Source organism: Poecile atricapillus, chromosome 1 (assembly GCF_030490865.1).
Source record: "Poecile atricapillus isolate bPoeAtr1 chromosome 1, bPoeAtr1.hap1, whole genome shotgun sequence".
Taxonomy (NCBI): Eukaryota; Metazoa; Chordata; class Aves; order Passeriformes; family Paridae; genus Poecile; species Poecile atricapillus.
The window spans coordinates 174,346,303-174,370,879 of NC_081249.1; the positions used below are offsets into that span (position 1 = coordinate 174,346,303).

The following is a 24,577-nucleotide window of genomic DNA, read 5'->3' on the forward strand; positions in this document are numbered from 1 at the left end:
GTGATACTTCAGCTGCCTCCTGCGTGTTCCGCCAGGCATGCACCGTCCAGGAGTCACCCATGCAGCTGGGAAAGCCACTTGCACGTGCTTTGACCCAGAAAAACTGCAGCTAAAGCCCCATCTTAAGGTCTCACCACCATTTTTCAGACCATATGATCTCTAACATGTCTGCCCAAAATGAAGGTATAACCTAGAAATGTTAATTTTGAATAGAATCACAGAATGGTTTGGGTTGGAACAGACCTTAAAGATCATCTAGTTCCAACTCCCCTACCAAGGGCAAGGACACCTTGCACTAGACCAGGTTGCTCAGAGAATAAAGAGTGTGCCATCATTTATATGAGGAAGAGACAGAAGCCACACACAGTTCTAAATATATTTTTTATATTTATTCTCCTCTGGGAGAAGGTTTACATCATCTAAAATTTCGAAGAGTATATTTTGAATATTTTTGCTGTGTACCAGAACGGATGTCTAATGAAAAGCTTGAAGAGAAGCTGCAGGCCACAACAGCCTCATCCAATGGTAAAAGAACTTACCTGACACGTGGAAAATAAGCCTGGTCCACAATGCTACTTAGGCACTTAATATCACATGTGCCAATCTAAGTGAGAAGACTAAGTATTAGCTGTGAACCTGCACTCCAGGTGTCTGTCTCAATAAGGCAGTGCAGGGCCATCCCACAGAAGTGATCCAGTCCCTGGACTATTGGTTACTCCAGAAGAAGTACATTTCTCATCATAATTATGCTGCAGATTTTTGTTCTTTTAAAAACCAAACCACATATTGCAAGGGTAAAAGTATTCTTTTTATCCAGAATTCATATATTTTACTGAAAAATTTCCAAACTGGCACTAATGTGTCAAATTTCTCTCTTTAGCAATGATGAAATATTATACCTGTGGTTTTCTTCCAGTGTTTAATCATCCATTATTTTTCCATTTATTTTTATCAGCTATGACCAAGTTTTAGTTTCCATCCATTTAGATTTCATCCTAAATTTTCCTTGCTAAAATTTCCACGCTAATACTTTAGTATTTGGCAAGTACAGATAGTTTTACAGGTAAAATAGTCATAATTAAGGTTAATTCTATCCAAGAAAGAAAAAAAAAGAAATATAAGGGAAAAAAAATGAACACAATTTATTAGAGATTTTGGAATAGCTTCCTTCAGAAGCAAAATATCACCAATTTTTTGGCTCCACTAAGTCATGTCTCCTGGCTGTTTTTCAAACTCATTAGAAAAACAGGGTTGACATTGAAATCAATAATCATATTCATCTGCAGATGTCAAAGCAGTTGTCAAAATCAGCCAGGAAAATAATCTCAGAAATGGCCCAATGAAGGTATTAAGATGAAGGACCAGGAACTACAGCTTAGATCTCCAGTCTCTTGTGTGTCAAAGTCCCCCAGCTCTGACAAATGAGTTAAGCTGCAATTTCAAAGTGATTTACTGAGCAAAGTGAAACCATGCTGTCACACAGAGCCACTGATGATTACAGTCACCTTCTCCATTGCTCCTTGGAGCACAGTGCTGCCACTGCTCAGCCTTCCTCTGAGGGCTTCTCAGGGTGGCAAACTGAAGTCATCTGTCAGGATAGAGGAACCACTCGTCCTTGTTCTTGTTCTTCCTCTTCCTCTTCTCCTCCATTGGTCCATGGGGTGTGCTCATCCAAGATTTTAACTCACTACAATGAGCTCCAGTGATGCCCACCCTGTTAGAAAACATCATGTTAATCTGCCTGACACAACGAAGAAAAGAAAAACAGGAGAGAGGGGTACACGTTTGGAATGTTTCCTAGGCAAACCTGCAATGAACCTTGCCTCCTTTAGCAGAGAATGCCTGCTCTGCCCCAGGGGAAAACAAATAACCGTGCTTGTGCTCTCAGCACCTTGAAAACCCATTGTGTTTGTGTCTGGAGTGAGCATGCACACAGCAGAGATTGCAGACATCCCAGTGGAGCTCCCTGAGAGTTTGCTTCCTTTGCATACCAATTACATGACTCTGTGCATAATGCATAAAGCCAAGATGCTCGGGATGCACCCGATGATCCCAGAACATGCACAGAACAATTACAGGAGCGTTTGCAGCAAATTTCATGCTCTCAAGAAATACCAGACTCACTGGTCATGTGCTAGAGACATATCCAGAGATTTTGCATGTGCAGTGCCGTAGCATTGACGAAGGCAATTCTGAATTTCTCATTTCCATTCAAAAGAAGACTTAAATCTTAAAAGGAGCTTTCCATACACTTTAACAGAACAAAACTGATTTACTGTAGTAGTCCTGAGTTATTGCATTTAAAAGTACTGCAGCAATACTGCTGTTAACCACAGCTGGATGGGAAATGGAATTCCTCTCCTATGGCATACACAGGCTTGAAACACTTTGTGTTTATCATTAATCAGGAGAAAAGGTTCTATTTCTTTTACCATCAAAACTGCATATTTAATGTACAATGTAGTAACAAAATTACTTTTTTGGAATAAAGTGCATCAGTAATTTCAGATCAGAATATTATTAAAAACTAAAACTCAGGAAGACTGAAGAAGTTGGAAAGAATCATAAGCAAAGAAACAAACCCCATTTTGACTCTCAGAAGTTTTGACTAATTTCTTCTCAAGCTTATGTTAAGGCATATTTCCTTTCCACAGAAAACTTATGATTTTTAAACAAGCACTACAATTGGTGGTAGGTGTTTTGTCATTGGAAAACCAAAAGAACTGTCCCTGCAAGCTTCAGGCTCTCTCACACCTCTCAGAACCCACACTCCTGTTCCTCATGTGTGGACCAAATTCTCAGTCTAGTGGTCCCTCTCCCAGTGAAAAAGGTTTCGATTTTATCCTTCCTCATAGCACAACCAAATCCATGCATGGACCAGTGAAGATCTGAAAGCACTGTTTGTTTTAAAGGTATGCAGATAGATGAAGCTAGAAACAGAGTGAGCTCAGATGGACTCCATCTTGCTCAACTTGGAACAGTTTGGCTTAGTCTTGGCTAGTCTAACCTGAGATCACCACCAGTTTCCCTCAATAATCAATGGAAAGAGGCTGATGGGATGAGTGACTCTGTGGGGGTTCCTATCACACACATCTATCTCAAGAGGCAACAATTCACCCTCTGGCTTCTTTATCCCACAGTGGCTGTTGAGGCAGCTGAAGGCATGGTCTGACTGGACAGAGAGTGTTTAGGCAGCTGCAGGTAGACAAGATGATCCCCACCCTGAATGACAGCATTATTATCACAGAAAATATCACTCCCCAAGCACCAACTCATTGCATCTCTCCTCCAAGTGTCTGCTTGCCAATTAAAAAAACAAAATCTGGCTTTTCACTCCTATGTGTTGTTTGTCATCCCTGGTATAAACTGAGTTAACTCCCTATATATCTGATCTCTACCAAGTCTGTTCTTGAAAAGATGGCATCCCTGGGACTACTGGGTATCCTTGGAATTGAATCCACAGTTCCACTCTTTCAAGGAAAAGCTTCCCAGTTTATGAAGTACAAGGTATAATTTGGGCCTAGATATTCTGCATTGATTCTGCTGAAGCCTGCTACATGGCGAGTCTCACAAATGGCTGATGGAGCTGTATGTGGCAGGCCAAAAGAGCTCATTGACATCTAGAAATGTCACCAAAGGCAATGAAAATGAAAGACTGTAAAAATTTTTACCTACAGAGATGAAACGATGAGAAGAAATGTGTAGAGCAGACTTCCCAGAGGGACCTCAGGCTGTGGTGGGAACTGTCTGGAGTCCAAGAGCCACCAAGGGACTGAAACTCCCTAGCTTAGGGCTCCAAGGGGAAAAGATTTGAGCTGAAGGGCAAAGAGATGGTATTTTACAGAGACATCTAGGCTCTGGAGGTAAAATGTTATTCTGTGCAATCTGCCCTACAAATAAACTACTGGGGAAAGCAAAAACAAAGGAGCATTTAGGTGTATGTGCAAGGGAGGGACACGCTCTGGGCTGACATTCAGTCACACTCTCTGTTTATCTTTGTGACTTTTTTACCTCAAAGAAGCTCAGATCTTTGTGCAATGATGTTTTTCTCCTAAGGCAGCAAACAAGAGCACAAAATTAATAGCAGCAGTCGTCCTTTCAGTTCTCTGAACAGAGCATTGAATATGACTCATGGGGCTATGCCAAGCTGGCATTCCACCAGGGCAATAAAGTCATTGCTGGTAGATCCTCATTAACAGCACGCGGAGACCCACTGTCCAAGAGAAAGAGGGGACTTCTGCATTGCCTCAGAAGAAGAAAATGCAAAATATTGTATGGCTGAGTTAATTAAATCTGACAGAGAACAAAGCTGGTTGTGATGAGCAGGCAAGGCTCCCCTGCTATGCTATCTAGACTGAGGTCTCTGCATGGGCCCCTCAGAAGTGGTCAGTGCTGATCTAACCCAGTTATCACTGAAGTCAATAAAAAAAACTCTTCCTAACATCACTGGAAGAGCAACAAGCAGAGTTATTGGGGGCATAAAGCCAGGACAACACTGAGACAATAAACTTGAAAACCAGGAAGGAGGTGCCTGATGTATCTCCAAGAAGAAATACAAAACATGCCAAGAACAACAAAGGGCCTTTGTTAAAGAAGCAGCAATTTGCCCAGTGGAAGCCAAAGAGATGCTGTCGCCACCCACTTGAGCCCCAGACGGTCACACAAAGCCAAATGACCATCGTGGAGGTGGCCATTAAGCAGAGGGTGATGCACACATCCCAGCAGCCATTCAGTTCTCCTGGAGATGGCACAACTCACCCTCATGGGAATGCAAGCATGTTTTCCCTGCTAACCTACAGATCCCCAGAGCTCTGGCTTGGTCCTGCCAGATGCACAGGAGCTGTCTCCACATCAGCTCACCAGCTCCTGATGTGTCCCTTACCTTCCTGATAGCTTCAAGTGGTCCAGACCTTGATCCCCAGCTGCCAGAAATATCAATGCAGAGCTGTCCATGAAGACAATAACTTTCAGCCCTTTAGCTCTGTTTAGCACCCCTGGACATCAATTTACTGATTTTTTGATCAAGAAAATCATGTATCTCCATACCTGGCTCCCACCAGCCACAATCCTGCTGATACTTCACATATATACAAGGGAAAAGAGGCCTGACTCTGCATGCACAGCATGGCCCTTTGCCAAAGAAAACTCCCAAAACAACTCCAGTGACTTGGGTTCCTTATGGATTCTGGTAAAGCACAACATTCTGTCTTCAGAGTACTGGAGAAGAGAAACCCAAAGTGACCCCAGGTTCTTAAACCTAAATCTGAAACCCAGATTCTTTTTGTAGCATTATACAGTTCGTGTGGTGTCTGGGAGCTAAGCTCCTAGTTTAGCAGAGAAACCTATGTAGAAGCCAAGAACAGAAAACAATACTAATAATTAGAGACAAAGAAGGCCAGGGGTCTTCACCCTTCTTTCTCCCAGTGCTTTCTTCCCCAAGGTGAGGCACTAAACCAAAAGACCTGAGTGAAGTCCAGTTTCCTAAAATAAGTATTGAACTAGAAGGCACCTCCCATGTCTAGAGCACAGTTGCTAATTAGGAAAATACAGAAAAGGGTCAGGAAAACATCCTGGAGCAACAAGCTTCAGGACAGGACTTTTAAGAAGTTTGAAAGAGTGAGCAAAAAGCATCATGGCTTCTAATAACATAACAATATTTATTATAGAATTGACATAGAAATATTGATTTCTCAGAGCTGAGAAGGGGCTGGGGTGAGTTCATGCATAAAAGAAAGGAGGCCAGCACAACCCTGTTTGCCCCATTGATGCAGCTGTGGGAACACTCTGTATTCTTCCCATCGTGACAAATACCCATAAGGAAACTGGCACTACAGAAAGGTTGCACAATCCTCATAACTTAAAAGGAGAAAGCCAGACACACCTATTCCTTCCTTAGCATTGGAGGCACAAAAGGACTAATGCTAACACATACAAATAACAGGTCTGCAGGAACTCTCAAATTCCAGTCTGGAATAGTGTCATGATAGGATTTTAATGCTGCATTTTACAAACAATCTAAGTGTTTAAGCTGAAGATGATCTCCACCTAAGCATCCTTTTTTACAATTTCAGGGACAACACTTCAGTGAAATATCAATGATTTCACGTGAACACATAGACATTTGGCAGATCTGGCAGGGAAAGCACTTGACCAACATAGTATAAGATTTCAGTGAAATGTTGCTATGGTAAATTGGAATGAAAAGTAGCAGTTTCAACACCACCATGAACCCACAGCTGGGTTATAAAGAAATACAGCAAAACTGGGGATGATACACTGTCAAGAGTCTTTTTAATCTAAACATTTTTATGTTAAAAAATAACTCATCAAAAGTAACCTTCCCCACAGTTTCCATTTCATCCAAATCCATGTGTGCTCAAAAAATTCCTAACCATCTTATAATTAAGAGTGTTAACCAGTTCTATCCTTTAGCTCTTGTACTTGGCTGTTCATAATGGTCTGGGAGGATCCAGATAACATTTAAGGCTGGAATGAGTCAGCCTGGAAAAGATTATGTTTATATAATTGCAGCATGGTATGGGAAGTGCCCTATATTATAACAGGCTCAGCATTAGCCTAACTCTGAAGGCAGCTGTAGTCAGCCACCCTGCTATGAGTAACTCAGTGAGCCCTCTCCTCACACAGCACCTGCCTTACACCATGAGGACTTTAAAAACACACCTCTTTTACAGCCTGTGTCTTTCCACAGCCTGGACACCAACAGCCCAACCCAACCCAGCCTCCAATCCCCACTGTGATGGAAATATTTAAGAACACAGTTTCATGCTGCTGGTTTTTCACCACTAGATCTCTTGCTTGTCTCGATCATTCCCTCTCACCAGGCAATAGGAGTGGCTGAGGAGGCAGCAGAGCTAACTGGATGTTTTAACCCAGTTAACCCAGCTGTTAACCCAGCTGCATCCAGCTCTTGAATCCAAGTTATTGCAGTAAACTCCTCCAACAGATTCTGATAAGCACAGACATTAGGGCCACCCAATAAGTAATGCAATGCTGTCATGACCTTCCCTGTCCAACCAGAGAGAAGGTTGACTCTGCCCATCAGGATTTGGGAGCAAGAATTTGGCAGAGAAGGCTGTTCCCACAGTGCCTGGTGAAGAGCTGATGTGTCAGGATCCAGGGGAAACGTTCTGTGTCCAGCACTTGGTGGTACGGGACACACTATAATGGAAGCCCTGTTGGGACAGCAGTTTCAGCCTCCATCGTTTCCTGGGTTACCTTCTCCTCTTGATTACAAAGAAACCCAGGTTCCCCCACCCCAGCCAGGAGCAAGGCTGCCTGGAGCAGCATTGCAGGAAGGCAGGTGCACGTTTGTGACTCCTCTGGGGGACCAGCAGCAGTTTCACGCCAACTGACTGAAAGTTCTCGTGACACTGCTCTGAGAGGATGCCAAGGGGCTGGAGTGCTGTGTGGGGACTGCTCCTTTGTACTGCCAGGGGAAGGAAACATTGGGTGAGAACATGCATGGCTGAGGAAAGAGTCCCTAACACTAACGCAGTGTATGATTTCTCTGTCATTACATTTTCCTTCCATTAACCATTTTTGGTGGTGCTTAGTTGCTGGCCAGGGTTAAACCACATCATCCTCATCACCTGTTAAAAATCCCCTTTTTCTTGTCCTCATCATTCCCTTAGTTTCTCTCCCTTTTTAAATGCCCTCTCTTCCTCTCCTCATCCACCACACTTCTTCAGGTTCTTTTTTAAATCTCACTATCAGTTTGTCTTCCATTTCAGCCCATGGCTGGGACCATCACTGCTGAAGTCTGGCTAGTCTCCACCACTCTAAATAGCCATGCACCACCTTCTGCACTCAGAGGTGGGATTCTGCACTTCTAATGCCCGAGAACAGCTCCTTCTTACCTCTGCTCCCTGCACTTGCTGCCCTTCAGGTACATTGTCTCCCTCCCTTGCTAGACTTGTCTTTATGCTATGTCAGACTTGGCATAAGAGGAGATTTATGCAGGCATAAATGGCAACCAGCAGGCACAGTGTTTCACTTTCAAGTTTGAGTTAAGTGGAGGTGGCAGGGGTAAGATTCAGGGCTGCACTGATTTTTGCCCTGCTGACTTTCATGTCGAGCTCATTAAAGTTTTCTGCTCCATGTACTCAGCAACAATTCTCTATACCAGGGCTACAGCTTTCCATTCTGGTATCCAGAGCTCTGCTGCAATCCATTGTGGCCAAATCAGTTGTCAGCAGCTCACCAGAAACACTTTTGGAATTGGTTATGAGATGAGACAGAGCTGCAGGAAGATCAGAACACTTCTCTAGCTCATGGTCCCATAGGTCTCTGTGACTCCTTGGCTCACAAGACATTTATTGTCCTGGGTATTCACTCATGTCGTGCAACAGAGACCTTGACCCTGGGCTACTGAGGCCCCTGACAGAGTCCCCAGAAGTGACTGGCTTGCTTTGCACTGGCCATGTGGTGCTGCTTTGCCATGCCTTGTCTGAGGATGAGGACACAATATGCCTTGGCAAGGCTGGCACCCCTAACTTCACCAACACATCTTCTCTAAAATATCTTTTTAAAGTTATTTTTAAAACAAAAAGGAAACAGTGTTTTCAGGAAAGAGGCTCTGGACAGTAGGGATGCAGGAAGAGTGACTGTCCCTGAGGAGTTAGTGTGGATTTCAGGCACCCAAACCAACATGCTGGTTGCCACCACCATGAAGGAATCCCTCTGGAGCATGGCTGGATTCAGATGCTTCCAGAGCAGCTGGGCAGTGCTGGTGGGGCCACAGCAGCTGAGGCTCGGGCCCAGACAGTCTTTCTTGCCCCACACAATGTATAAGCTTCATGCCCACAGCCTGTCAGGCTGCTGTCTTTGATCCTGCATAGTTTATGAGCCCTTCCTGAAGCCGGCATGAAAGCCCTGGGGGTAGGGATCCCCAGGGCTGCCTTTGTCACCGGCAGCCTGGAGCTGTGGGTCTGGCTCTCCCAGAGTCACCACTTACTGCTCTTCAAAAAGGCCCACGAAGCGCTTTTGGGACCGCCTCTAAACAGGACTGGCTGACACTGCAAGCCTGTATTTTAAACCAATTCAGATCAAACACTAAGGAAATTCCAAACCAAAGAGCTTTCTATTTCCTCTGCTTCCCCTCTAATCCACCCGGCTGTCTGCAGGTTCCTGGGAGTGCTGCTGGCCTAAAAGCTTCCAGCCTCTTCTCACACGCAGGAGAGTTGGTTTTATCTGCCCTTCCCTGATGGGCTCCAGCTCTAAAGCTGCCCAACCCTTCCTTAATAAATTGGAACAATTACTCTGGGCTTCTCAAGGATAATTGCTAATAAAATTCAGCAGATTTCCCCCAAAACACATGAAAGGGTTGGAAGCAGAACCAGAAACTAAAGGAGAAAGAAAATGCAGGACAGAAATAATAGTCTTTGTTCCATTCATGTCTTATCCACCGCTGGTGAGTTTTTGTTCTTAGAGTCACATATTTCAGACATGAATCCTCCCAAGCTGTCTCCAGTGGGGAAATGCCTCATGCTCACTGCTTTGGAAAACTGGTTAGTTGTTTTTAAGGTTGTTTTATAAGATCTTCCTGAATCTAGAAAAAATTATGGAAGCCTCAGGCTTGGATTTCCAAAGAATCAGCAGGGCATCAACAAAGGACAAAGTCACAAGAAGCAAAAGATGTCCAGATTCCCCCTGACTTTCTCTGACAGGACCTTCTTTCAATACTTTATTTTCCAAGGACAGTTTAATGCATAGAAGCAATGAATTCTGCAGCCTGGATGGTCTTAGATATTCCCTTGAGGGACTGTGGACTCTGACACTTCTAAAAGTATCAGTGGTTTTGGTTCAAGACAGCTGATGAGCTTCTCAGACCATCAGGTCTGGCTCATTATGGACCAAATTGGACCCAACAGATGAGTTAAGCCTCTCAAATAGGCAGCCCAAATGGCAGGAACCCCCAAACACAGCAACGAGGAGCAGGAATAACCAGCTTGGTTTTCTGTGTTGTTAGGTTATCACACTGGGCCTGCAAGAAGAGCTGCTGGAGGACTGCACAGCGTTGGATGTGCCTGTCATATGTGAGCATGGGGCTGATAAAGGACTAGGTGGGTCACCAAGCCCTGTCTCCAAGTAATCTGTCTGTCGGTTTAACTGGCAGCAAATTACAGGCACCACTAACAAGGAACTTGAAGTGGTACTGGCATGCCCTGCCTCCAGTCTGTCTCTCCTTGTGGCACATTGCCAGCGCTACGCAGAGAAGCAAAAGAGCCTCTGAAATTAAATTATATCTTGGAGGAAGGGGGAGGAGTTTTCTTCCTAAACAGGCCACTAGCAACAGCCCTGAGCATGGGATTTATGTGGGATAGATACAGGAAAACAAATGACTACGCAATCTTCTTTCACATTTGCCCAAATACATCAGCATATCACAAACCCAAGGATCCTTATCACAAGTGTAATTTTACGTTCTTCTGATTCTCTTCTGTAGTTACGAAATCCCTTTCATAAGCTCTCAGAACTCCACCTTCAGAAACACAGTGGTCTTCTTGCCTGCCCCCACCACTTCCTAGTGAAAGACCATTGATTTGAAATATAGCACATATAAGTATTATATTAGTTTATAATTAGACCATGTGGACAACAAGAATTGGGAGGTCTTGAACAGGGAAAGAAGATTCAATACCAGAAAGCTCTTCACAGCATGACTAACATCCCCCTGCCTCTCCAATTCACCTAAGAAACTAAAACAATTAAGGTTGAACTTCAACATTAAATAGGACCTTAAATTGCCTTTTGTAATTTTATTTTCCTTACTTGTATTTATACTTCAGTAGACCAATATCCTGAATTCCTGCTTCTTCATGGTAAGTGCCTATTCTTTAATCTTCTTCTAACACTCCATTCAGATAATCCTGACAAGCAAGCACTTCCCTTCAGGGATGGCAATGAATCTAAATAAAGCCTTATTGTAGAAAAGAGCAGTACTCAGTATATGTTTCCCACCAATAGGCAGGACTCACTTTGAGAGCCCTGCATGGCACAATGCACTGAAAAGTCTCAGCTGGCAGGGTTTATCCAGTAGCTTATAGCTGATCCCTACTAACCAGAGGTCCCTTGATCCAGGAAACATAACCCTATATTGCAATAGGTCTGAACTCCCCTTTGTTTCAGTCTGTTGCTGTGTTTGCCACACCAGTCAAAGACAGAGTGAGGTGTCCTGACCCATGGTGTGGCCTCCTTGTCCTTTACCAGCCAAGAGCAAGGGAATCATTTTATAAAATGCATCCCAGAACCTCAGCTGAGTCTACCACCTTTGTGTACTGAGCTATGCTGATGGTTTTCTTTATTTATAAATTCTTCCTTGAGCAATGAAAGAAACACCTGTAAATCTATGGATGTAGAGTAAATCAATTCCTTAGGGGCACCAATCCTCCAGCACTCTATTCTTCAATCCAGATAAATCTGCCCTTGAAGATAAGTAAAGCCTTTATATCAAGGCTTCATGAATTGTGAAGCAAGTAATCATTAAGTGTTTTAAGAAATGGTGAACCAATTCCAGAAACTATTACAGACTCCAAAAAATCACAGAAGTTTGTTTCAATCACAGCTTGTAATTCTGCAGTGCTTTCTCCCAAGGCACATAACCCTCTAACACAGCAGCTCCTGATCTCTTCCCCTGGCATCCCCACTTCCACTCTGCAAGGCAGCAAATGTGGTCACACACCCTGACTTGGGAACTGCTTTCCTAGCACTTATTTTTCATGCTGTAACATGTTTCTAGCACCTAAGAGTCATCAGAACCTGCTTTGCAAAGTATTTAGAAATGAAGTCTTAAAGCAATGTCACCCACAGCACAAATTCACACCCAGCAGACTCAGTTGTGACTATTTGCTGCTCTGTTTTGCAGGCAGAAATGGCTGGATGCTAATGTCAGTTCTGAGAAAGGGCAGTAAGGGATGGTTATTTGGTCCAGGGGACTCACACAGATTTAACATCAGTGGAAGTAGAAATTATTTATTCAAATTACCTTGTGGACCCAGGTTATTTGGTGGCCCCATTGCAGCAGGACTGGGCCCTGCCACCATCCTGAACAGCAGACTGTGGTGATGCTGTGGCACGTGGACAACAGCATTCACCACTCAGGAAAGGGCTGGGGCAAAGCAGGGTTCAAAACCTGCCAGAAAATCTCCTCTCTCCATCCAGAGGAGCCTATGTCCTGGACAGCATGGAGTACAAGGAGATGGGAGACATAAATGGTGAGACCAAGGGGTTTTGTAGTATCTCATATATCCCAATACAGGAAGCAGTTCCTGCTCACAAGCTGAATCCCACTGATTCTGACCCCAAAAGACTGACCTATGATTCCAGATTTGCTGAGCAAGCTCGGTGTACTTATACCCCTAATGTACTCATAAAATCAAGGATCTGCATTCCTTTTCTGGGTAGTTCCAGGGCAATTTTTCCCAGGTGAAAAGGTAGGTAGAAGAGCAGGGCTATGTGGAACTCATCTAGTTTCTCATTTCTAAGTAGAAATGAGAATGGTCACTATGAAGTTCCCAGATTTGCAGATAGAGACACCACCAGACCATTATGAGAAAGAACAAAGTCTCTGCTCAAGGGCTGCATTATACTAAATATTAGCAAAATGGCTGAGACCTATTTGTAGCAAGCACTCCACCCCACACTAAGACTTTGAAAGTTTTTAGAGAATTACTGACAGTCCAATAAACATGCTGAAGAATGGATTGAACTGGGCATTACCAGAGGTATTTCTATATTTTTTGCACTTCACTTTCCTTTAGGTAACAGCATAGAAAGCTTTCAAACAGGTGATAGAATTTTTTCTTTGCATGTGCTCAAGACAACATGAATTCAGTATTGTTTCCCACTGAACCTCATAGCTGAGAGATTTTAAACCTCTAATATTTCCCATTGTCAATGAGAAGAGAGGTCCCTCCACATCCAGCTACACACAGAATTCTCAAAACAAACTCTACATGACATAGCTCATACCAGATACAAAAGGTAATGTGATGTGAGTAATTCACTTCTTTCAAAAGTAGAGCAGCATCTGAAGGCATCCAGAGGAGAAAAACAGTATTCCTTTAAAAAATTGCTAGTGTCAGCAGAAACAGCTTTCTCAATTGTAGAGACAATGCCTTGCTGATGTGAAATGCCAGCAGTTACTCACATTTTACATCATCCAACATCACATAATCATGTTGTACCCACTTGGACAGCCTATGCAATTTTCCTCCTTTGTCAGCCAGGGAGCATGGCACTGCAATCCTCTTGGAAGACACTGGTGGTTGACCAATATATAACATTCAAGGACACAGTGCTCATTCCAGTCTGAGAATATTGTCTGCCTGGTACTTGCTCTCATTGCATTCAGTTTCAAAGGGACAGGCAGTGAAATGTGCTTGGCAGGTATCCTGAACTAACTTTCAGCTGTTAGAACTACAGACCAGGCTGGGGATGTTGAGAGAAACAGGACATTTCACCTCTAAGCTTGTGTCTGAAGTTGCTCTTTTAGTTGCTAATATAATAAATTGCAACTGTATTATTTAGATCAAAGAGGTTTTAAGTAATGGATGAAAGTCAGCTATACCATGTTGTGAATTTATAAAATTAATAATAATAATAATAATTTAATCTTTGAAGTGCCTTACACAGATGAATTAATTACCTCACAATACTCTTTGGAGTAGATGAGAATTATTACCTCCTTGTGAGCGATCTGGAAACAGCAACAAAGATGTTGAATGACTTTACCAAAGTCAGACCAGGCTGAGTCTGAGCTAGCATTCAACAGCAGGCATGTCTGGCTCTGTTTCTGTGTTCAGACCACTCATCCACCCTGTTGAAATGACAGCTGGCTTCCTGCTTCATGTGCTTTGTTCAGACATGATCCTCAGACAATGGGTGAAAATATTCCCACCCAAATGATCTTGTTTCTTTTTGAGCTAGGCTAGTCAAATTGAAATACCTCTTTAATGTCTTAACACACACTTCCTGAAAGAAAGCATTTTTTCCTTCCCTGAGGTTTTCCTCAGCTGCTGGATTGGAGCTGAAATACAGAGTATGAGCATGCAGCAGTATGATTTTAAATTACTAGGAGCAGTAGAAAGAGGTCAACATCCCAGAACATGAAGATATATCCATTTTGACCTCTAGCTGACTCTAAGAAAATATTTGGGTTGTGGTGAGGCCGTTGTGAGATGTTGCTTTCAAGAATACAGAAGCCAAGAACAAAGGGGCTTCTGAGGGTCCTCTTGCTCTGCCTCTTGCCTCATATGCCCTGTGACATGTAAACCCTTCCAGCAGTGTCTCAGGTGGCTTTAGGAAGATTTCAGATGCAAACTGTCCCATTCCAGAGCTCTTCTTTGGGATCACTGAGGGAAGATCAGGCAGAGGTCACCACAGAGCGCACACCTCTCCCTGGAGAGTTGCCGGGCAGAGTCAGCAGCGTTCCCAAGCCCTGTGGAGAAGGTGGCTGAAGCTGCTGAGACACAGACCATGAAACGTGTCTGCTGTAGCTGTGTGACCAGGACAGGGGTGAGCAGCCTGGCTCCAGCCGGACAAAAGCTTGGAAAATGCCCAGCAGGGCAGGAGGCAGCAGCGTGAGTGACTCCACTGGCTCCCAGCGCCTGAGAAGAGAGCAGGGGGGGATAGGTGGGGTGTTTTTAGGTTCTGGGATTTTTTTTCCCCATAATGGTTTAAAAGGCCTGATAATGTCCTAATCCACACCTGCCACAGACGTTCAAAGCAGAGTTAGGTGCACTTTTTCCCCTGCAGAGTTGTGGTTTCCCTAGAGGTCTGCCATCCCCCACTGCCCACCACTGAGAGGCACACACACATCACCAGGGAACATCACTCCATGGACCTCCACCTGTGGACACCTGGCGTGGCATTTGGCCCTGGCATCCAGCACAGCTGCCCCAGGGTGTGGGGCACATTTCTGATACATGACACACAATTTTAGCTGTCCCTCTGTAGTTCAGCTTGAGAGAAGTATGGAGTAAATGTGCATTTCTCCTTTACTCCACCATCATGAGGTAAGAATTTGTCCTGCAGTTGATGCTTGTGTAAAAAAAAATACTAAACTGAATTTACTTGGAACTGCTGTATTTATCAAGGCCTAAAGCTGCGTAATTTGAAACCAAACATCATTAATTTACCTTGCAGATTCAAAGGTGTTGGTATCAGCTTTCCAGCACCACACACCTCAAGTCAGTTTTACCCTCTGCAAGGAGGCAGTGTATAGAGTGCATGTCATAAATCTATGCTCAAGTTCTCAGGCCCACAAAATATTTATAATGCAAATTCTGTGCATTTTGGGCACTTTCCATCATTCTTAAGCCTGCTTTTCCCCCAGATATTGCTTGTGTGTGAGTTATTTCCACAGAAGTTCTCAAAGGTTGCCAGTATAAGAAAGAAAAATGTGTATTTGTTCCTTTTTGTCTTTCAGGTTATGAATAACTAATGGAAAATTTGCTAAAGGAAACAGTTCTTTGATTGCCAGTGAATCTGAAAAGACTGAGAAATCTAATGTAATAACCAGGCATTAAACAACACATTGCTTTTTGGGTTTTTAATAATATTTATGTAATTGTAGACTCTAAGTATCAGGAGAAAATAAACCTTTGCTAAAAGATGGAATATATTATGCATGTTCCTGATATTCCGAGAACTTTAAATAAATGCCAGATAGACTGTTCAGGGGACACTGGACAAAACTACAAGTAACAGCATTTTACAGCATCTATACATTTTTAAGAATTCCAAACAGAAATATCCCCTGGAAATGAATGTGGTCTATTACTCCTTTCTTAATTATCAAGAGAGACTTGCAAACCTGTAACTATTATTTGCAGGTCACCTTTAAAGCAAAATTACTCTTATTGCTGAAATCCTTCTGCCTACAAATTTAAACCAGGTGAAACTTTAAGTTTTCCTGTGACTTTTTGCCAGGTACTATTCAGGCAGGCAGCCACAAGGCTCTCACAGATTCTTACTCAATCTAATTTGGTAGTAGAGGCTGGATATGGGACAACAGAATAATTTCAAGTCAGCAGCCCACAGCTCATGCGGTGGTTAGACCGCAGAGATGAGTATGAGGAAATCATGGCTCTAATCCTTTGACAAAAAGTGGTTATTTCAGCTTGCCTGTTCTACTCTTCAGTTCCAGCTTTCTAATAGTGTTTTGCCACTCTGGGATGAAAAGGCCCACGCAAATGCTGTACCTTTATGTTACACACAAGGGATTATGAGCCATGAAAGACAAATAGGAAAGGTGGTAATCCAGCATAGCAAGACCTACCAGCACACCACAGGAAGGAGAAAATTCCAGCCCTGTGTCTTAAAAATACATCCTAGCTGCTTCTCACTAATGCAAATGTCTGAGTGACTGTCCCAGCCACTGTGCTGGGGCAGCAGGGCAGGTCCCTGCCCACCCGTGGGGCCTCCTGGGATCTGCTGCAGAGGCAAACATGAACAGCAGCAGCAGGATGGAGCTGGGAAAGGTGGGGAGGCTCACAGATGGCACAGTGCTGCCAGGACACCGTCAGGAAGGAAGGGGCTAGGGTGACACTGCTTGCAGCGGTGACCATCTGCCGTCCCCTAGGATGTGCAGATCCCAGCACGTGCCCTCCACTGCAGCCTGCTCTGGGTGCTGGGACTCGTGGCCAATGTGCTCTGCTCCTCCCAGCTCTGCTAAGCAGCTTCCCTGGGTGACATTTTGGTCCAAACAGGGAAATCATTTTTTTACATGTGCCAACATCTCCACAGCCACTTATTTATGCTTATTGTGGCATTGTTGGTCAGAAGCTGCAGAGATTTTCCTGGTTTTCCCAGGACTGGCAGCAGTGACAGCAACTGGTCTTGGTCCTTCTATTATGGGCAGTGACAGTACTCTAAATATTAAACAAACTTTTAGCTTTGGGCTTTACAAGATTTCAAAGTATATCTATCGGGTCACAAGCACGTGACCTAGGTCCTTACATGAGCAGTCAGATCAAGATTTGGAAGCTTCACCTGGAAATAATTCCCATATACCACGGCAGGTCACTTCAAGGCATGATTTTGAGTTTTAGAATTTTTGGGATATTGTGAAACATTTGGTTTTTCAAGCAGAGAATCTCTCACACATCATTCAAAACAGGTCAGTGTTGTGTATAACTGCTATTGCTTAGTTCACACCCAAAATTGGTTCAAGTTATGCTAACAAAAGCACTTTTTGCCAATAGAAGTCAAGTCTCCATCAAGGGTGAGGTTTCACATTACAGCTAAACCAGCCTAAGAGCCAGTTGTTAATGGAAGAAGCATTTTTGACCCCATCAAAATTTTCCCATTACTTACCTGTATGATGATCCTTTATCTCTGATCCCACAGCAAGGCGGCTCCCTAAACTGTCAGAAGTAGTCATCCAGCAAAAATAAATGCGAGGTTTTCTGTTTAGTTAGCATTTTGTATCAGTTCATGGTGGAGTCAGACAAGGGCCAGTGGAGATACAGATAAATATAAGGGGACAAGGGAATAACCACACCTTGCAACAGACCAGGCCCACTACAACCTAAGGAAATGTTGCTGCACTATTGTATACTTTTTAAGGATGAAAATACCTGATCTAAGACTTTTAGACAGATCAGGTCAGTAAGACAGAAGGAACATTTCCTGTGTTTCCACCTCTTAAAAATTGTATCAATCATTTTTGCAATGGTTGCTAACTAGGGAAAATAGTCCTGAAAGCAACACAGGTGTTCATGACCACATGGAAGAACAAATGGACAACACAATGTGGGGAAAGAAAATTTCCGTAGAGCAACCTGTCCCTAACTTCCCTTATTTCCAAAGTCTTCCAAACACTGCTTCTTTTCTCTTGTGGGTACTATTTAGAGGCGTATCCATGCAAACAGAATCAGTCCATGAATAGTAAGCAAGGATCTCAAAACAGCCTGAAAATTCCTCTCTAGCTCTGCTCTCTGCAGCCATCTCTTTCCTTTTTTTTTATACAATTGCATTGTGTATGTTGTGTTTCCAGTTGCTATTGTCGGCTGCCAAGTCTGTATCTATGACTTGGCAGCCAAGTTACATATTTAAGAGGATGAGAGAAGCAGGTTTGGGAACAACCTCAGGTCTCATCTGTGGCAGCCAGGCAGCACTTTAGAAACAGGCTCAGGGGAGAAGAGCATGTATGGAACTGATGGCTCATTGGCTCATTTTTAGAGAGCAGAGCTGTCATCAGCCTCAGGAGACCACTGGCCCATCCTGACTCCAGTAAAAATTGTGCTAAAAGTATTGTCAAAAGTAAGGGATGTGTTGCAGATACCCAGGGCTACCTGTGTTAGTGTTTGAGGTGCAGAAGGCAGGGGAGACAAACCTTCCTCTGTAAGGGAAATCTGCTTTGAACAGTCCAAGAAAAGTGTAACACTAAGTTCTCTGAAAAAAACATCTCTGGCATTTCCAGTGGAAGATGCCATAATAGACACATGGCATTTGGCTTTTGCTGATTTATCACCTTCTTTCTTGTGAGAATTACATAGATCTGAGGGGTAAAAACTAAATAGATAATCTGAAGCAATCAGGATATGATGGTGACGAGTTCCACAGGTAGCATTCTAAGCAATAATTCTTCAGAGCTGGGGCTGAACAACACACTGTAAATAAGGTGTATGTTGAATCAGAAACTATTACCTTCTTAGAGCTTACACTGCCCATTGTGTGCACTGACCGAGGCAGGTGTTCTGCAGAAGAAAAAAAGAATTAAAAAACCTGTTAGTGCATAATTAAAAACTGGGTTATGAGGCATAAGCACAAAGAAAGCAAGAAATAGGCTTGCTCCAATTGTCATAATTCTGAACAACTGACCTTGAACCCTTAATAGGCTTCTTTTAGTGTTTTTTCTTGTGGTGTCTGTGTGTCCATGAGCATCCCAGCAGCTGAGAGCATTCAACAATATGTATATGTACTCATTCTTTAGGTATATCTAATGTTTAGTTTGGATATCACACCCAGAAAGTAAACAAATACATAAACTCAACAAAAATATCACTGACTCACCATCCAGTCATCCACCTCCTCTCTGCCTCTTGTTTCTTCTTGCTGTGTCAAGCCTCTGTCTCCCATCCCCACCATATTAATTTCCTCCTCTTTTCCCAGGGGCTGTTAAATGTCAGCCCTGGTTTCTCTGGGAATATTAGACTCTCTGTGTGTGTTACTGTTTGTGTTGGACACACAAGCACAGATTTCAATTCCACAGTAGCTAATACTGCCCATGACTATGCCATTTACCTGCCAAGTGCTCTGCCTGCTCATTAAAAACAGGATCATGCTGTGTGAATGGAATAACTACTGTCCTTGGGCAAAATACTATGAACATTGGTGCAGGTTTTCCCTTCAGTTTTGTGCTGGAAGCTCCTAATTCCCTTTTTTCAGCAATTTGAAGAGTGCATTCCTTGGGTAATCCAAAGCAAAGGGCAGTTTGGTAGCTGCACTGTAACTTCTGGAGAGATATTTTGTCCAGCTCACATCCAGCACAGCCCTGCCCCAGAACCAGAGCCCTGTGGCCTCACTGCCTCATCCTCAGCTCCAGACTGGCTGAAAGTGTTGACAAGCAAAGGCAGAATCAGGTCCTGAGTCCACACCAAAGGTCTAAGGGAACTCAGGAGGCAGTGACTGCCTGGCACCAGTTAGGGGCATGCAGTCGGATTTTGGAAAGCCACAAAAACCAGCTACACATTCTTTTACTGAACTCTTCATGCCATTACTCCCTCTGCATGGTTTTATCAGATGAGGTTATTGAACAGGAGCAGTTGTCAGCCCTTTTCACACAGCCTTGTGCCCCCAACAATCAACCTTTTGTTATTAAAGCACCTCTGACAGAAAAGAAGTTATTAAAAGGTACCTCACACTCAAGAGGTATTTTCAAAATTTTGATTTTTGTTTCTGCACTCTGAGGTGCTCAGAAATATACGAACCTCACAAAAAAATTTCATGGCCTAATTTCTAGCTCTTCTCAGGATATAATAACCATCGCCCTGCTACAGAAATAGGGGGGGAAAGGTGAAAATTTAATATAGCAGTGCTATAGACAAGATCTTCTCTATTCAATTCTGTGAGCGTTGAAGGAAATTTGAAGGAAATTATGGCAGAGAACCTGCCCCCTAGTTTTTAGTGCATTACAAAGAGTTTTTACATTATCAGAATTTTTAAATTAGTTATCTCCTACCTGTAGTGCTGGGGATAGGACTAAGGACTAGCTACCATCAAATGTCTTTAACCAAGCTGTGTTGGAACATTTGCAAACACAAATGCAAATGAATGAAGTCTTCAGCAGGGAAATAAGGAGTCTTCTAATTGATAAATAAATGTGGTTTTGAAAGAAATATGTGTACATTTTTAGATACAGCCTGGCAAAAACAAATTCTGCTTTTATCCATGACATGTGATTTCTGTCAGTGCAACTGTGCAGCAGCTCTTACAAGGATTGACAGAAAGTGTTTCATGATGCTTGGCAGTGAATATAGAAAGGCAACCAAGACCTCCTAAACCCATAGAGGTTTCTATAGAGTGCTGCCAAAGTACTAGCATTGTCACTGCTAGAAGTGGTTCTGTCTCCTGAATCCCATTCAAAATGGATTTTTAACTGCTGACCTGCAAATGATTTGGAGCAGTGACATTTTTAACTGCTCCAGCAGGTAAGGTACAGGTGCTGCCAACTTCTACCCAAGCATGGGCAAGAAAAACCTCACACTGCTTGGTCCAGGACGCAACAGAAATCTGTCAGCTTTTGCAGAGACCAACACATAAAAACAATTCCTGAATGGTGGGAGAGAATATCTTCAGCAATGGAAAAGGGGCAAAAATTTCCTGCACTCTTGATTTTCTTTAAGACTACAAAAAAAAAAAAAGTGTTGGCTCTTAGAGGGAAATTTCTCCTCTCTCTGAAATTCCTGGCTGGTGCTGTTATGGGGATGACAAGGGGAACCAGCTTGTCTCTGTCTCCACCCTCTTGATGCAGGAGAGAGTAAAGGCAAATGGGTCATGCAAGGGTGGATCAGGGGGTTTTAATACTGCTGTTTCATATGTGGAAGAGAAATATGTTGTTGCATCTGGAAATGCTGGCCTGCCCAACTCTATAATCACCCTGCTGCTGCAAGCAAAATCTGCTCTAGAGGCAGGTCTGTGCTATAGGCTTCTGCCTGCATAAATATGTGGAAGAGAGCAGCGGAGAGATGTGATACCTGACCCACATAGGTGTGCTAAAGAAGCTTTACTAGCATAACTTGTTTCACTGTGGGGTAGGGAGGGGTGATAACTTTCCTGTGATGAACAGCTACAGAAGGTAATTTTGCTGCTGTAAGGGCATCCACATGCTTTGCTGGTTTAACATCCCAGGACTCTGGTGTGCCAAGGTGCAGCGTACCTGACGTAGCAGAGATTAGACCACTGCGTGCCTTCTGAAGGGACACAGTCAGGGAAACTCATGCCAGGCACAGCGCCAAGGAAGAGAAACAAGGAACAGCTTTGAGATAAGTCGAGTTTGAAACGCTATTACCTTGCATTGCACTGACAAGACTGAAAAAAAGAAACTTTAAGTATGGGTGCTGGGTGTAAGCCCATGTTTTTTAATGTGACGCCTTGCATTTAATGCGAGTGCCAAGACTGGAAATGTGAATTTCCTCAACAGTTTTTCTCTTTCTTCCTGTTCCTCATATGTGTCTGCAGGAGTGGCTCACAATAGGAAAGACAAAATTTATGGTGCAGTCCTGAGGTCCTTCATCTCCTACCTTGGCTGCACCCCACAGAGCCCCAAACCTTCAAGGAGAACCTAAATGACAGGCAGCTCCCAAGAGAAAAGCTCCCCAGCCTGCAGGGCTCCAGGCAGTGCCTCCCGAGAGATAAAAGGCAGGCTGCTGGGATGTATTCATTCCTGCCTTTAAGATGGTATCACAAGGGCTGAGCAGGGCTGCAGCCTGTCTGCAGGTCCTGCGCGCACAACTTCAAACAGACGCTCCGGAGGCGGCGGGGCCGGGCTGACTCACCCGCCCGGCTGGCCGGACACAGCCGCTCCCAGCACCTCTCCTCACCACTGCCTTGCCCTCAGACACCTCTCCTGTCCTCAGCTCCCTCCGAGGGCTGCCACACGGCACGGGATTTTATAGTAATGCTTTCGGCTTTGTCTTTTTTTGGCCCCTCTCTCTCCCCTCTAAAGACGGTGGGGAATTGCAGGGCGGCATAGCTGTGCTTTAGGGGCTTCATTTGGGTGATTAAATTCTCCAGTATTAGAGTCGCGGGTGTTCCTCTCTTTGAAATAATACTACCCAAACTCAATCACAAAATACACGGAGCCGTCAGAAGTTAATACAGGAGTTGCACAAGTGCTGGGAACTTACAGGCACTTTACATTCTCCCTTATGGGCTTTGTTTTTCTTGCACAGCCTTGTTGCAGCGTGGCAAAGTTCAGAGACCCCGGCCCAGGATTTTGACAGGAGCAGCTGGCATTCCTGTGAGTCAGGACAGTGTACAGCGTGAGAGATGCTGAGCACAATGAAACTGCAGATTTTAGAGAAGATTTCTTGCCTGGCTTTGCCAAATTCATTTGAAATGCACAACTGCTCCCCAGAAGGAGATGTACACACCAAATGCACCTGTTTGCAAATGAGGAGCAGCATTTGGGAAACTGGCTTTATTTCTTTAAGAAGGTGGTATGGGGAGGGGGGAATACAGACCACTGGAATCAGTGGGAAGTTTCCACTAGCAGGATCAGAGTTCACTCTGCACTTAGTACAACATACTGAAAACTGAGTCGAAGTTATTCTTTGTTTTGTAAACTAAGTGAATGAATGCAAGGAATCTAGCTCTGAGCTCTTCAAGTTTTCTGCCTCTTGCGTTCTGGGGGCTTGTTCACACTACAAATCTTTTCCCAAGCATGCAAGCTGGCACAAGTTTCCAATCCTTTACATACCCCACACACAGCCTTAGGTGTGTCACACCAAAAAACACCTCTTTTGTAGGAAAAAAATAAAATACAACTCTCACAGTGTTAACCTGCTGTTGTCCTCAGCCACTTTCACCATCTAGATGGGGACTCCACATCTCTGGTCTCTTTTCCCTGACTGCCCATGCTGGAACAGGCACAGAGCAACAGTGGCCGAGGTGAGGGGAAGGACAGACAACAGCACAGTGTGACAAACTGTCTGCTGTGTGCATTTAGCTACATTAGCTCTGCAAGACACTTAAATAACAAAAAATTGTGTTTAATAACTGGGAAGCAACGCTGAGGAATGCAAACCAAGGGCTGAAAAGTAAAGGAAACTATGTGGCAAGGGCAATTACCACTTGGTTAATAGAAAAAAAAAAAAATAGTTCAACCTGCATTTACAATGAAAATGGGTCATCCTTATTGTAATCCCATAGTAGTGAGATTTTGGTTAGGAAGAGTTTATCTGACAAACTATTACAGTTTGCAGCAACAGCTTTTCACTTAGAGATAATCTAGTACCATTTATAAACATATTTATCCATTAGTTCCTAAGGGAAAATGAAAAGTCACAGTACCTTCTCATTCCCAAGGGCCCTCTCTATGTTACAGCCTGGAAATCAAGAGGCAGTGTACCTGGAAACAGCCAGGAAAGTGCTGGGTACCTGAACAGCAAGAGCCTGATTGCTGCATTTGGAGATCTCACTGAAGCCCTCAGCAGGTGCTGAAGTTGCTGCAATCGACTTCTCCAATCTCACTGTGATGGCACTGACATTTACCTGCCAACCGCTCAATAAACCTGAAGTGGTTTTGAGTCATTTGCAACAACAGCTATCAAACAAGCTTTTTACAAGCCTCACATTCCCCCCCCCGTGATGACTGTTAACCCTTTTCTGTAGCCAGTGAAGAGAAACCCACAGTGAGTGAGTGCCCTGGAAAGCTGAGAGAAATCTATATAGTAAACCAGAGTGTTACATCTCTGCTGGTTATTAAATACTGAACAGCCTTATTGTTGCCTCCCTTCTTGACACAAAAAACTTTTTGTAGATTTTTTTTTTTTTTTTTAATATACATCACCTACAAGCTTAAGGAAGCAGAGTCCTGAAAGTTGTTTGCAGCGGGCAGAGCTGGCAGGGCAGCACCCACCACGGTTCCCAGGACAGCAACAAGCAACAAACCAGAACACAGCAGCCGATTGCCTTCAGCTGCCCACTGCTCTGCAGTTTTTTCCCTTAAAGGACAAGCCAGTCCAAAATGTGCGTGCCATGAGGCTGCTGCAGGAGAGCTCATTAACTCGCAGCGCCTCGGACTCCCAGCGCTGCCTGCCAGGTTTTTTGCTCTTATACAAATGAGGAGCTCTGCAGACAGTGTGCAGCAAAGCCAAACAAGTTTAACTACTACAGATTTTGCCTATTCTATTAACTTCAACATACCAGCTCCTTACTCAGCACTCCCAGCTCTGGGGGTGTCCTTGCCAGCTCTACTTTTGATTGTCTGAAGAGGAGAAAAACAGTAAAGTATTGGAAGCTCAGCATGCACACAAGCAACCCAAGAATAACTCAGCACTTTACAGCTGCCCACAGACCGGTCTCTATTTTATCAAGCCCCACCACCTGC

At 43.8% G+C, this 24,577-nt stretch overlaps 2 protein-coding genes across 2 annotated transcripts in view; both read right to left on the minus strand.

The window, feature by feature from the left end:
- The window catches only part of MTHFD1 (methylenetetrahydrofolate dehydrogenase, cyclohydrolase and formyltetrahydrofolate synthetase 1), a 158,625-nt gene that overhangs the window by 36,707 nt on the left and 97,341 nt on the right, over positions 1 to 24,577 (minus strand). The gene's annotated exons all lie outside the window — the stretch shown is intronic.
- PPP1R36 (protein phosphatase 1 regulatory subunit 36) lies at positions 1,051 to 19,104 on the minus strand. The gene is given in 8 exon segments (XM_058853952.1): positions 1,051 to 1,737; positions 12,376 to 12,518; positions 13,001 to 13,048; positions 13,169 to 13,245; positions 13,247 to 13,279; positions 13,967 to 14,047; positions 15,159 to 15,223; positions 19,039 to 19,104. Coding segments are annotated over 8 exon segments (666 nt in total). The 3' UTR covers positions 1,051 to 1,584.